The sequence below is a fragment of the Anneissia japonica genome, unplaced genomic scaffold (genome assembly GCF_011630105.1).
Source record: "Anneissia japonica isolate Jap-2015-1 unplaced genomic scaffold, ASM1163010v1 scaffold2191_len329779_cov167, whole genome shotgun sequence".
Classification (NCBI taxonomy): Eukaryota; Metazoa; Echinodermata; class Crinoidea; order Comatulida; family Comatulidae; genus Anneissia; species Anneissia japonica.
The window spans coordinates 157,265-172,576 of record NW_022758203.1 but is presented as its reverse complement, the minus strand read 5'-3'; the positions used below and the strand labels follow the sequence as shown (position 1 = coordinate 172,576).

At 34.0% G+C, this 15,312-nt stretch overlaps 1 protein-coding gene across 1 annotated transcript in view; it reads right to left on the bottom strand.

Annotated features, from left to right (window-relative positions):
* Positions 1-15,312, bottom strand: part of LOC117125196 (protein diaphanous homolog 2-like) — a gene marked incomplete in the record, with an annotated part of 49,595 nt that overhangs the window by 2,191 nt on the left and 32,092 nt on the right. Inside the window, 15 exon segments of the mRNA XM_033271623.1 lie at positions 5,764-6,001; positions 6,111-6,275; positions 6,797-6,921; positions 7,581-7,710; positions 8,222-8,461; positions 9,147-9,337; positions 9,936-10,037; positions 10,200-10,311; positions 10,593-11,000; positions 11,507-11,611; positions 11,904-11,968; positions 12,373-12,491; positions 12,961-13,077; positions 14,035-14,153; positions 14,487-14,597. Coding sequence (XP_033127514.1) covers positions 5,764-6,001; positions 6,111-6,275; positions 6,797-6,921; positions 7,581-7,710; positions 8,222-8,461; positions 9,147-9,337; positions 9,936-10,037; positions 10,200-10,311; positions 10,593-11,000; positions 11,507-11,611; positions 11,904-11,968; positions 12,373-12,491; positions 12,961-13,077; positions 14,035-14,153; positions 14,487-14,597 — 2,347 coding nt within the window.

Sequence of the window (15,312 nt, the reverse complement as noted above, 5' to 3'; positions counted from 1 at the left end):
AGAGAGGGTTTTTTTTTTTTTTTTTTTTTTTTTTGTGGTTGGGGGGGGGGGGGGAACGAGGATTGGTGTGATAATAATAAAATAAAATGAACGCAACAAATTCAAGTAGTTAATTTATAAACAGATTGAAACGTTATTGAGTAGTTAGACATTCAAACAAATCAACCTAAGAAAGAACATTGTGCAGATGAAGAAAAACACCAAAATACACAAAACTAACTATATAAGCAAAAACTGAGGAATAAATATTAAGAAAAATGTTACTATAATTAGTTGTAAGGTAATTCTGCTAGAAAAACACACTGCAGGTTAGTGGGAGGTGGGGAGGGTCTACCTTTTGCAGGCCACGTACACACTTTCATTTGTTTTTGTCAATCAATCAAACAATGGTAGGGGAGATTTGCTGCCGATAAATACACGAACGCTACTAGGTAAAAGCAACTTGATTTCTAGCTTCGTACAAGCCATTTATTCATAGAAGTCATATGAAGATAAGCCTATCTGAGAGTGACTCAACATTTATATTCGAAAACTTAATAAACGTATGTGTAAGTAATCCGTTGTAATTGTGAACAAAATAACATAATATATGACAGAAAAAGAAGGAAGATCAAATTTTGTCTAATGAAACAGAACATTATCCAACTTCTTAACACATAGAGCAATACATTATTTGATCAGATAATTATACGATAATTAATTCCTTTCAAAACTCAAAAGCAAATAGTCTGGTAGGCGAAGAGTGAACATGTCTCCATACAAGATGCCTACCAGAAAAATAATAATAATAATAATAATAATAATAATAATAATAATAATAATAATAATAATAATAATAAATAAATAAATAAAATTTAAAAAATAATTATATAATAATGGTCTTAGTATTAAGAAAAGAAAAGTAAGATAATAAAAATAATAGTAATGATAATCAGAATCAATAAAGACATATTAAATTCATGTATTCATGTATACATCAAAATATATTACCGTATAACATGCTACATATGTTTGGTAATTATGATTTATATTCCTTATATGTGTAAATCCAAATAAAAATCCAAATAATAACTACCAAATTAATAATTAAATATAAAGAATAATGAGTAACATAAACAAGTTGATAAATATGAGTAGCTTCTAAGTAGCTGTGGTACTTTACCACAAGTACCAAACCCATAGGTCCAAATCCAACAAAAATTCCAGTAATTTCAGCAAATAAATTACTACTGACTCCCTTTAGACTATAATAACTGAAATTAAATCACATCCCAAACTATATAATATGACCCCTATATATATCTATGGTATGAGGCAAAAAAAAAAGAAAAAAAAGAAAAAAAGAGTACATGAGCTGCAGCATGAATCGAGCCAGTGAGCTTCGCATTATCATTCTCATACTACTACAGAGGGAGGAAATAGACCCCATTGGACAGGCATGAATCCCCACCCCACCCCTCCCCCCACACACCCAAATCATTTGCTGATGACACAAGGTCGCTGGATTAAAAATACTAGTCTGCCAATTTAAAATAATGTTATTTTGATCGCCAAATACAGTCTGTCTTCTAATTTGAGCCCACCTTTAGGATTTGAAAATTTGGGGTGGTCTGAGGGTTTGGTCTTTAAATAGAGGGTAGCATGAGTTAAAAGACTGAAGATTGTTACAGGTCTCCACCCCCAATTAAATATCACTTTGGTGACTGGTGTTTCAATGGTCTTTAGCAGCTTCCAGTAATTTCAGCAAATAAATTACTACTGACTCCCTTTAGACTATAATAACTGAAATTAAATCACATCCCAAACTATATAATATGACCCCTATATATATCTATGGTATGAGGCAAAAAAAAAAGAAAAAAAAGAAAAAAAGAGTACATGAGCTGCAGCATGAATCGAGCCAGTGAGCTTCGCATTATCATTCTCATACTACTACAGAGGGAGGAAATAGACCCCATTGGACAGGCATGAATCCCCACCCCACCCCTCCCCCCACACACCCAAATCATTTGCTGATGACACAAGGTCGCTGGATTAAAAATACTAGTCTGCCAATTTAAAATAATGTTATTTTGATCGCCAAATACAGTCTGTCTTCTAATTTGAGCCCACCTTTAGGATTTGAAAATTTGGGGTGGTCTGAGGGTTTGGTCTTTAAATAGAGGGTAGCATGAGTTAAAAGACTGAAGATTGTTACAGGTCTCCACCCCCAATTAAATATCACTTTGGTGACTGGTGTTTCAATGGTCTTTAGCAGCTTTGGTCTCTAATTAGTAATTTTTTTTTTTAAGACTTAGAGGGACTTGGAATTAGAAGGGTCTTTAATTGGAGGATGCACTGTATTGTGGTCTATGGAAAAGAGGCTTTATTTCCAAGGGGGCAGGGATTGCCTTAGGATGTTTATTTACTTCACATCTGAAAAGAAGGTAGTTTCCTTGACTGCCATATTCTACAATTAACAGTCAATCGAAGAGTCATTCCAAAGAGCATAGCAAGACTAATATTTATGCAATAAAAATGAGTATAACTTATTAAGAAGTGACACCATGACAGCTCTGAAAAATAACATCGCTAATGTTACCTTTAGTTGGTTATTTTTTTGCATTTTGCTGAAACAAATAGAAATTTTAAGATAAATAAATGGTTTGCCCTACCTATATTTTGTATTATGTTCAAAATTAATTATACACAAAATGAAATAAATGAAAGATACAAACACAAATGCAATAACGTAACAATTGTATAATAATATGGTATAGTCAAACTATAAACATCAACAATGGAAGTAATGACAGCTGGATTAGCATGACAAGAACAATGAAGATGACGACAATGATGACAAGAACAACAAAAACAACAGCAATAAATATATAACAACATTAACAATAATGCAACAACAATACATTTACAAATACTTTCTTAATTTCAACAAAGCATTTATAAACTCAATAAATATGTTGATAAAATTATATTACTATATTGAAGATGAAGGAAGATTCTGAAGCGATATTGTGTTGATAAGCTGATGAATGTACCATGCAGTCATTTAGCCTATTGATCATCCCTCTTAAGCCGAGCTCTCACTACATCCCGCAGTCATCGCCCGATGCGATTCTATGAAGAACTCAATGCCACGACGCACACGCAACTGATTGTTTTCAATGCCAATCCATTTGGACTGCCACTGACAATCAGCAGTCAGCATTGGTGTCGTCTAACACTCATAGGGGGTGGAGTTTGTCGGCAGTGAGTGGCTGGCTTTATATGTCAAGTGTCTCCTGTACTTATCAAATAGCATCGCCAATGTGGTTATATCCCTTGTTCCTTTCTATTTCCTATTTGGTTTTATTATAGTTTACTTACTCATATCATCTTTTCCCAACAAAACAATGTAGTAGTAAGGTAAGGGTTGAGTGGAATTAAGAGGAAAGAGTATAGAGGATAGGTTCAAAGGGAATAAGTAGAAAAAGTTGATAGGATAGATAAAGAAATTGGAGGTATAGTAGAAAAGGAGAATAAGATAGTGAATGTAGAGAAAAAGAAAGGAAAAAGTGTGAGAGAAATTTAATATAGAGAAGAAACTAGACAAAATGGTTAAGGTTATGGTGGGGCAGGAGGGGAATAGATTGTCAAAACTTCATGGGTATACAGTCTTGAATCTTGTTTTATTTCTTGAAATCTCGCTAAGATTCATTTCTCCCTCCCCAAAGCTAACACTGCCAGCTACCTCCCCTATATCTATCTATGTGCCTTTTAAGACTACTATTTGCACCATATGTTCTTCCCTAATTCTCTTCCCCTATCCCCTTCCTAGCCAGACTGACCTGTAAAGTGTCTATACATTAAATACCATTTGTATGGACATACAGTGGTACCAGATTAATAAAAGGTTATAATGACTATTAGATAAACCATTTTCATTAAATATGGTTGAAATAAATAATTAATAAAGTTGAGAAAGCTTAATTCACAGATTTTACAATAAAAAAAATGGCCGCTTCATGCGAAGATTAAGGCTTAATACGTCACCTAAAATCCATGCTATAAAGCATTTCTATGATCAAGCGAGCAAACAAGTTAATTTTATTGGCAGTAAGCAGTGCTAAGCACCATGCATGCACACTGGTTTCTTTGAGAAGACTCACCGGAGGTGAACGGTAGCGTTTTATAGTTGTACGATGTGGAATCCAGATCTGAGTGTTAAAACATGCTTGTTAAGTTTTACTAAACTAAATGAATATACTGCTCAGCTAGTTCCTAATGTATTATTGCATGAATTAACCAAAGCAAATTTCTCATCCAGGAGGGGTAGAGAGAGAAGGGGTAGGGAGACGGAGAACCTCCCCCCCCCCCATTGGTCAAGTAAAACCCCATTTGGTGAACATTACTTTCAATAGGAACATCTCCTGTTAGTGTGAGTGTTACCCCTACGCCTGTAGACAGTTATCACCCCATTTACTTTAAAGTTGATATCTCACTGGTTTAAAGTTAAAGTATGCCCCCTTTACGATTCTAAAAAAATTCTTTCTTACTACAGTAAATCCATATTTACTAGAGTTAAAATCCCATTTTGTTATAATACTTTATTTGCTAATGTTAATACCACATTTACTAGAGTAAAGTGTCTTTTGCTTTAAGTAACACTTATTTTGCTACAGTACTAACACCAATATTACTAAAGTAACACCACTTTTACTAAAGTAAGACCTAAAAGATTTAAACTGGTGGCTTGTATTGGATTCTTCCTTCACCCTTTCCTTCTCTCTCCTTGCTTTCCCCCTATATCCTAGAAATTCCCCCTTACAAAATTCTTAGTTACTTTATGTTCACATCTATCTTCATACCTGATTTAACATTCTTTTTAGCAGCTGAATAAAAACATACATAATAGAATATAAATCCATAATTCTATACTTTATTACTAAATCTATTATTTTTTTATGGGAAAAAAAGATTGCATATATTTGCAAAATTGACAATTTAAAAATTTTATGTTAAAAAGCAGCTCAACATTCAAAATGTTATTCGAGCAAGAGTTCCAAATAGAAAAACAGCATTTAGTAAAGTCATGATCGTAGTCAAATCATTATTCAAATTAGATAACTTTGCTCATGAATATTCATTAGGATTAATTGTTATAATTTACAATTATAAAAAATAACATGCACTAGAAAATATAATTAAAATTGTCACATATTTAAACTCCTTATCATCAATGAAAGACTCATTTAAAGCTCTGTCTAGAGTATCAGATAATTCTGTTCTATGCCCATATACAGTCATGATGTGCCTATATATGGTCCTGATGTGATATCATCACGACCATATTTAGGCATGTAACTTTTTTTTTCAAATAAAATTTGATAGTCTGGACAAGGCTTTACATTAGGGTGTTGTTAGTTGCTGTCATGTGACCACTGTCATGTGACCACTATCATGTGACTGGGCCATTCTGTGGCAGGTCTGATCGGATACTTACCAAACCATAAGCTTCTTAAATACTCACCTTAATTTTGAATCATTTACTTTTAGAACAAAATGGTAAGCTATACAGTAAGTTATATAGAACACTAAATGCCAGCTGTTCCATATAATTTTGGGGGTGTTTTCCCTTTAAAGAAATTGGTAATACTCAATTTATCCAAGTACGTATTCACAAAATGAACCGTTTTATCATTGTAACCTATCTTAGCAAAAATTGGAAATAAACTCTATGCAGCACGCAAAAGAAACAAGCGAGAAGATCAGAGATATTTTACTAACCTCCATGCGCCCTAGGGGTACGTTTTCGCTTGTCAGCTCGCGTGAACGCACTACCATCCTTGAGAGCCTCTAGCAGGTTGTCCATCACACCCTCTTGTTCATTTTCACCATTGATGTCTACCAGTTTTGTTCGGTTATTCTTTGCTTTCTTCTCTTTCTCAGCTTTCTCTTTCGCTTCTTTCATCTTCTTTTCTTTCTCCAGAAGTTGCTTTCTGGCTTCGTTTTCTTTTAACGACACCTACAAAGCGAAAAAAAACCCCCCGAATTCATCATTAAGTATGACATACAAAAAAATATGCTTAAAGATGAACTTATGGTGGATTGAAAAAAAAAAATGTTTACTGTACCTTGTATGCTTCAAGAAACATTTTCATGTCACCAAAGAATTCTTCAAAATTCTTTTTACTTGTATCGAAACTAAAATATTCACCAAGTTGCTTAAACAATTTATGCATCTTTTCTGCCATTGTTTTGAGTGTGTCATATTCTGTCCTTGCTTTACCGACAAAGTCGTAAACTCCAGTTAAGGAATATATTCTCGAAATTAACAAATAAACAGTTTACAGTTGTCAATTAAGACTTTTATTTTTTCACCATTATGGAGCGTTACTATCAAATCATGATCAAATTAGCTATTATAATCATCAACATGAACCATTATCATATCATCATTAATCACCATCACTACAGGCCTTATCACCAAAACCATCATCATCGTTATCATCACCACCATTCTCATCACAATCATTATCATTATTATCATTACCAACACCAACACCATTTTCATCATTATCATTCTCATCATCATCATCCTCATTATCATCACCAACACCATTTTTATCATTATCATTCTCATCAACATCACCAACACTATTTTCATCATTATCATTCTGATCATTATCATCATAATCATTACCACCAACATCATTATTATCATCAACATCATTATCATCATTCTCGTTAGCATCATTATTATCATTATCAACATCATCATTATTATAATCATTATCATTGTCCCAATGACTAAGGATATTGACATCACTTCCTTGAACCGGTCATTGCCCTCCTTCGCTGGTTTGAACGCCTTCAAATCTTTCTCAAGATCTTTGATTGATTTCTCCATTGAATGAAGACTCTTCATAATGTTCTCTTCAGACACTGCATAAAGAAATTGAAAATAAAATTTCAACAATTTAAGGGTCATCCTCTATAAATATATGGTTAAAAAAAAGACAATCAAAAGTGTGAACTAAAAGTATGAAAATAACAATAAATAACACTAGAGTCACTCAATAGTGCATATATTAAGGTATGGCACTCTGCCATGCCTTAATACCAACAATAAGCAGGCTGGAAACTGCATCAAACCCTCATTATTTGACATAATCAAATCGCCCATCAAAATTTAGGTACATTATTTTCTTAATGCTGCCTGAATACGAGGGGAGATTCCAATATTTTATGCTATAAATAATTGAATTTCTGTCACCTTGACATTGCCTTTTGAACTTTTTACTGAAAATTGAGTGGTGTCTTCCTTCAATTATTATGTACCGTTCCACTAAATTTTATGATAATCCATTCATTAGTTTTTGCATCATCTTGCTAACAGACAGGAGTGAATACGTAACCTCCTTGGTGGTAAGACAGCAACTACAGCAGTGGCAGTAACAACAGCCAATGAAATCATAACAAAATTAATAATACTTTATGAAGAGCCCCTATATAGTGCCCACTCCACCTAACAAGAGTTTGTCTTTATATAAACAAAAAAAAGTAAGCTAATAATCGATAATTCATAAAGATTGGAAACGTACCTCGAGCAGCCTTGTCTGCCTGAGATATTTCCTCCGTGAAGCCCACAACCTCAGGGTATTTTGTTGAAACTGTTTCAGCCAAAAAGTGCATCAAATTCATCTTGTTATCTGCAGACTTCGTTTCACGCAACTACAAAAAAAAAAATCAAGTCATCAACAAAAGTTTCAATATAAATTAAATACTATAGTAAAACGTCCATTTTACGAACGTCAATTTTACGAATGGTGTATTTTACGAATGGTGTATTTTAATTATTACCAATTATTACCGTAAAAAAAGTCTGATTGGGCACGTTTTACAAAGTGATAATGTATATTTTTCTTAATAAAATCAAGCTTGTTTTATTTATTTATTAATAGTTTGATCTTTTCTTCTATTTCTGGTATAATAATCACTATATTAATGTAATAAACCTAACCAGAACAACAAACTACCAACGCAAGTGTCGTCGGATTGAGCGCACATGTTTATGATGACGAACGAGAGCGTTGGGGTCAGCAAATTATTGACATCGTGAATGCTAGATATGATGGCGAAATGCATGTAAACAACACAATTTGGTGATCTAACAACTAGAAAGAATACGATAAAAAGAGCCATAAAACATACAGGTGTTTGAATAAGAATTTTTGAAACTGACCTTGGTTAAATAGCTGAGGTCAAACCCAACTGATTGTGCGTTTCTTGACCCGGCGTTCATATAGTTTCCCATAAGTAACACCAACTCCAAGAGTTTGCCAAACTTTTTACTTTGTAGCAACTCCTCGCAAGACTTGGTTCCAATGACAATGTCAGGTTTGATATCACCTATCGCTTCTTCAAAGTGCATCTTGAACATGACTGACTGTAGGCGTGGGACTAAACGCTTGATACCACCGATCTAAGCCAAAAACAAAACACAGGATTAATTACTTTTACAAAACCTGTGTCATGATAAATATTTAGGTTTGTAAATTTAATATATGATTATTATTTTATCATTACAGTATTATATAAATAAATAACAACCAAAGTTATTGAAAATTCATATTTATTATACTAATATCTATGTACACTACATTTTATTAACTATTTTTCTTGTTATATATTAATTTCTTCATAAATTCATTAGTATTATGAAAAATAATTTAAATTAATTCATATTTTTTTTAAATTATAAGGAATAGACAAATTATCATTGTCAACATCATCATTATTACTATTATATTATTACAATTACACCTATAACTATGTGTAATAATCATAGTAATAATACTAACAATAACAATAATAGTACTAAAAATAATAATCTTAATATTAGGAATTATAACAATATATATAATTTTTTACTGTCCTCACTCAAATTAGGAATCAGAAACTTGGGCTGGGCCCATGGAGACCCGCAGCAGATTCAGTGCAGTTCTACTGGAATTAGCAACAACATAACATACAAACATATCCCTAGCTTGCCTAACACTCAATATGAGGGTTATTTGAGCATGACTTGAGGAGCTGAGTGATCAGATTAATAAATTAAAACCACTCATCCCGTAATTATTAGAATTATTATTATTACTACCACGTACAGTGCAACAGAACTGTTCTGCATCAGTCATGTCATCATACTGATCCTTTAGTTGATAGACAGCGGTGATTTGCTCCGGTTCAGGCAGGTTCTTTATCAGTGACGAGAGAATTTGTTCAGACAGGTCATCGACCTCCAAGATTCGTCGTTTCATTTCTTCGTGTGGAATGCGAAGTGATCCAAGAAGGATAGCTGTAACAAACACATCCCAGTCAGTGTTTCTACTATTTTATAGATGTAAATGCATTCATTAAACATTACATTTCTGATTATACATCTCAAATAGTGATACATTGACAACTTTAAACAAATGGTGTACATGATATATACTGGATTTCTAAAACTAACAATTATAGCACACATAGTACTACAACTATGAGGACCTCCTTCAGACAAGTTTTGAACCTCATTCCCTGTTGTCTGATGCTACAATAAGGTCGTTGGACTAGACATATCACTTTGCATTCCAAAATAAAGTTATTGTGACTGCAGATCCTAATAATGTAGTCTAAATCCCCTTTTAGACAGAGCTGCAATACTGCATTATTGCGGTGAGCCCGCTGGCATGGGTTTCTGTCTAAAATTTGGGCCCACAAATTTGGGCAGCCTAAACCGCAAGATCTGTCCGTCAACACCCTCAAACAAGATTTTATTCCAGGACCCTCGACGGAGCTCTAGGCAGCCACTTGATTGGACCTTGGGATTGTAAGGAAAGAATGGTTACTACCAAGCCACAGTTTCTCTCCACACATGAAGTACTTGTTTATTTATTTATTTTTTTTTTGCTTACCAAGATTCTGTGCAGACTTGGCGTCCAGTACTTTGAGTTCTTTGGTTTTTTTAGCAGGGACTTTCTTATTGTTTCCACCATCTCCACCACCAAGTTTTTTACCTTAAACATCATCAATATTATAATAAGAAATATATAATAATAAAGGTAATGATGATCATGAAGACCATCATCATAACAATGATATTAATAACACGAAATATTAACAATCATATCATTATTACAAGCAATACAAAATAATGACATTAATATTAAAAAACAAACCTGGTTTTGATGCAAATGCAGATGAAAGTGTATTAAAGAATTCCTCATCTTCCATTGATTCTTCCTGAACTTTGACCCAAAATGAGTTCTTTTTTAATTGTTTAGGGTTTACCTACAAAAATATAAACATATAAGACAATGAACAAACAATTTTGATTGAACAACAAATAAAATGTAATTTTTAAGTTCACTCCACTTAAGTTATACTGCCTTTCATGGCTGCCAAACAAAATTTAAACAAAATAGGCTGAAAAATTTAATTACATATTTAAGTATTCGTCATCAGCTTAAATTAACAAATTTGAATTAGAAAATGAATGTCAGGTAAATAATACATTTCTTTTGCATGTAATTTTTTATATATGTATTTGATTGAAGTACATTAATATATACCTTGTTCCAATTTGCTCGTTTCATTGGTTGTACAGGATTATATTTTTTCTTGTCTTTCATGCCGTGAGGCAACCCAGGTGAAAACAGTGAAAACGGTGAGAACCCTGTCTTACCCCCAGGAGGAGGCGGGGGCGGTGGCGCACCAGGTGCCCCTGGTACTGGTGGTGGTGGTGGTGCACCTCCGCCAGGGAATGGTGGTGGGGGTGGTGGCCCACCACCTGGGAATGGTGGAGGAGGAGGAGGTGGAGCTCCTCCTGGGAATGGGGGAGGTGGGGGTGGTGGAGGACCCCCTCCAGGACCTGGAGGAGGTGGTGGTGGAGGTGGCACTCCTCCAGGTGGCGGAGGAGGCGGTGGTCCACATACTGGGACACCTCCTGGGTTAGGGATTGAGACAGGTCCTGCAGCAATCTGAAAATATAACCATTTAAATTGATAAAAACATGAAGAAATTAAGAATAATTATTTCAATTAAAACTCATATCGATAAAGACAGTAAATTGAATAGAAAGCAGCACTTTAAGGACTAAAAATTGTTACTGATACACAAGCTTTAAACTATACAGTGGTCATAATCAGATGACAACACAGCGGTCTTCAACATTCACCTGATAAATAACACTGTGTGATCAAAAGCTTTATCAAGCGCCCTGAGTATCTTACATTAGATGGATATGTGCGCTATATAAAACCACACTATTATTATTATTGTCTATAAACCTTGTTAGTGTATAAAGAGCTGTTTGGCTACCATTTACTGCTTATCATCTAGACTAAAACAGCTACCATTTATAATTCATCATTTATAAAGACAAAAAAAAATGTTGACATTTATAAAGACAAAAAAAGATGTTGACAGTAAAAGCACTTTAAACGGTTTATGATGTGAAGAGCCCAACTGATTGGTTTGTAACTACCTGAGCTTTGAGCTCTTCTATTTCTTTCTCCTTCTCTTCCAGTTTTTTCTCTATTGTTGTTAACTTTGCCTCTGATTCTAGTCGAAGGGTACATTCACGTTGAAACTATTTTTATTAAAAAAAGACCATCAGATGCAATAAATATTAGAGTTAGTTTTTAAAGAACAATTTAATAAGTCTACTTCAAAAATGTTGTCAATCCTAATTGACTCACATCATAAGACAAGTAAAGATGAATATATTCTTGTTAGCTGGAATTCAATCACTTAAGTATATTCAATTAATGTAAAAAATTATTCATAAGTTTAGGAGACACTTAGTTATTTTTTAAGTGCTTTCAAAGAATCTTTCCACATTATAATGTTTGGGCTATTTATAGAATAAACCCAATACTCACATCTTTATCTAATTTTTCGATCTGGCCATTTAGCTCATCGTACTTAGCCTTCTCCGTAAGATCAGCTGGAATTTTAATAAAGTAGGAAAAAAAAAAATATTAAAGATATTCTAAATTTCAAAACAAGATATTTCACATAACAGTATTATCTAAAATAACCATAGAGCTATTAAACACCTACACTGCTGACTAGGCGACGAAGCAGCGCATAGCTGTGTATGTCTACTCTACAAAATGGCCGCTGTAGAAAAGTGCCAATTTCAAGTGTAGTATACATATCATAACCATAAATAAGCCTTCTAACTATTATTTCAATAATTATTATTACACATAATACAATAAATTATATTAAACTAACATAGTCAAAATGAGGCCAAATGAAATATCTTGATACTAAAAACAAAGTACTGAGGAATGAAAATCGAAATCATATTCACTACAACGCAACACCACAATGAATTATACATACCGATTAAAGGTTCAATATCAAACTCGATGACCTTCTTAGCCACAAAGTCTGGGTCACACCCATTCTTATGCATAACAATCTGGCTTATTGTTTCTTCAATTAACTTGTAATACTGAGGTCTAAAATAAGAATACAATTGCAAAAAGACAGTTAGTACAATAACAAAAAACAAATATTTTAAGTAATAATAAGATACAGTGATATACCGGTCGTGCAAAAAAACCTCAAAAGACTTTTATGCGCTATAACCACACACACGTGTGGCCTGCAAAATTTGTTTAGAACAGTCAATTTCAGACACCCACACATGCATCAAAATAATTAAATCTCAACATTTTTAGAATGAGCATCTTGCTTTAGATGGTTTTCATGTTTTCGAGAAAAGCAATACTTGTTTCATTAGCTATAGCTCTGATCTAGGAACCATATCTGAAAATTATAAGCTACCTAAATACAAAGTGACGACAATCTGAATTTAAAAAAATCATTTAATACTGACTTAAGATTCATCCATAATGTACTCAGAAAATTGAATCATGTATGTAAGAATACATGTTGGAAACGTGTTATGAATTTCCTTGTGTTTACCTTGCATATGGGTCTTCTCTGATGAGCAACAGGTGTTGAAGGATAGATAGCAGATCCGCTTCAAATGGAGAGCCGACTGCAATCTGTCTAAGCATCTTGAACACATCTTCAATATCAGTACGAAGGTGTTAAGGTACAAATATAACATCAACCTCTAATGGAGAGACAGATAGACCTTACAAAAACAGTGGTCCACCCCCCCCCCCCAAATGAATTTATTAAGGCCTATATGCGTTTCACATTATTATTACCCTGGTCACTGATATAAGCACCTAAGGAACACAAACTCAGCTCTCTGGATTTTCCATAACGTGGTACAGCAGCTACTCAGCGTATCTGGCATTCTAAACCCTACTAGGTAACTACTTACACTCCTGGGTGAAGAGAAACAATCTGTGTAAAGTCCATGGTGTATCTAGGGGTGCGCAGGAGGCGCACGCCCTCTGAAATGTCCCCACACCCACCCCCCCAGGGATACAAGAAAAATGCACACCTAAAATTCAAACCCCAACCTGAAGGTTGAGAGCTAGAACCACAACTGTTGCACCAACTGAAGGGGGCTGTATACTGTAGCACACATTTGTTAACACTCTGACCGCCAGAGGGTTTGAAAAAATAGTATAAGCCACCGCCAGACTTTTTAGCAAATTTTAACACTTTTCCGCGTTAAAATGCGTATGTGATTAGATGTAGTAAATACTACAAGAACTACAAACATTTTAGCTTTACAATGGTACCAAACACTTTATTCTAATAAAAAATCTGTGACCTGTAACAGTAAAATTAAAATGACTCAATTTTGGAGATTTATGCAATTTTGCACAACGAAGCTGAGATAATTGCAATTTCATGAAAGTAAATCAATACAGCTCTACGCTAATTTAAACAAACACATAGTGAAATACTTACTGAACAGAGTGTTCAACTTGTTAGTGCATGTCGGTAATTATCTCATCTTCATAAACTGAAACAAAGAGATTTCTGTGTTTGGCATTCAAGCGTTGTGTTACAAAACATGGAGATCTCTGTGTTTGGCGGGCAGAGTATTAATGTTTATATGTTTTGAAAGGATATTAAAATTCACACTTGATATTTTGAAATCGTTGTAGGAATTCCTCAGTATCATCTTCTTCATGTTCATCAAAAATATTCATTTGGATCTGCAGGTCATCATTCTCCGTGTCTCTTAAATCCTGAAAAAAACAAAGAACATTATTTTGATATTGTTCTCTTCATTGCAAGACTTAAGCCGAGTACTCACAGTCAAGCTATTTCAGCTTATCTCAGTCGGCTAAAACTGGTGGTGGTCATTCTGTTTGCGCTGAACCGTGGAGATTTCTTGGTCAATTCCCATCGCTGCTCTCATTGTATTTCAGTTAGAGGGCTAGAAGTTACGATGCACGTTAAAGAACGCAGTACACTCTTCGGAAAAGAGTAGGGGATTGCCTCCCCATGTACTGCCCAATCCCAATATTTGAGAAAGAAAACAAAAACAAATTCCCATTAATTACTTATTATTGCCATACCTGTATTATATCTTTAAGACCGGTTCTCATGAACTCATTTCGGAGGTGTAAACGGAAGTCCATTTCTTCTGGTGTACTGATGATAGCATTTATGAACTGCATGCTGAAGTTCTGGAAAACAAATAAAAATATTACAAATTAAAAATTCATTATCATTAGTTTCATATCAGAACATGCTTCCATTTTGCAAAACAAAGTGTAAACATCTTTGCAATAATGCCCTGCCAAGACTATCAAATTTTATGACAAAAACATGTGACACGCCTAAATATGGTCATGATGACATCACATCATGACCATATATAGGCACATCATGACTATATATGGGCATACAACAGAAAATTTAATAATCTGGAGAGAACTTTAGATGCTGAAATCCATTATTTATTATATTTTATGATTTTAAAAATGTAATGGTTTGTATCGATATACTGTGCCTTGGGATGGATTGTTCTATTATTTCAAAGGGGTGTTCTAGTGTTAGTCAGTTTATCCAGGCACGATTTAAACAAATAGACATAAATTATAATAAAATCAAGTACACATATGATTTAAGCTCTGTCCACTCTATCAAATGTTATGTGACAAAATAAATATGATATGCCCATATTTGGGTATAACATGACATCATCATTCCCATATATGGGCACATCATGCACATATATGGGCACACCACACAAATTTGTCACATAAAATGTGATAGTGTAAACAGAGCTTAAAGTCCTGTCCAGACTATCAAATTTCATTTGACAAAAACATGTGACACGCCTAAATATGGTCATGATGACATCACATCATGACCATATATAGGCACATCATGACCATA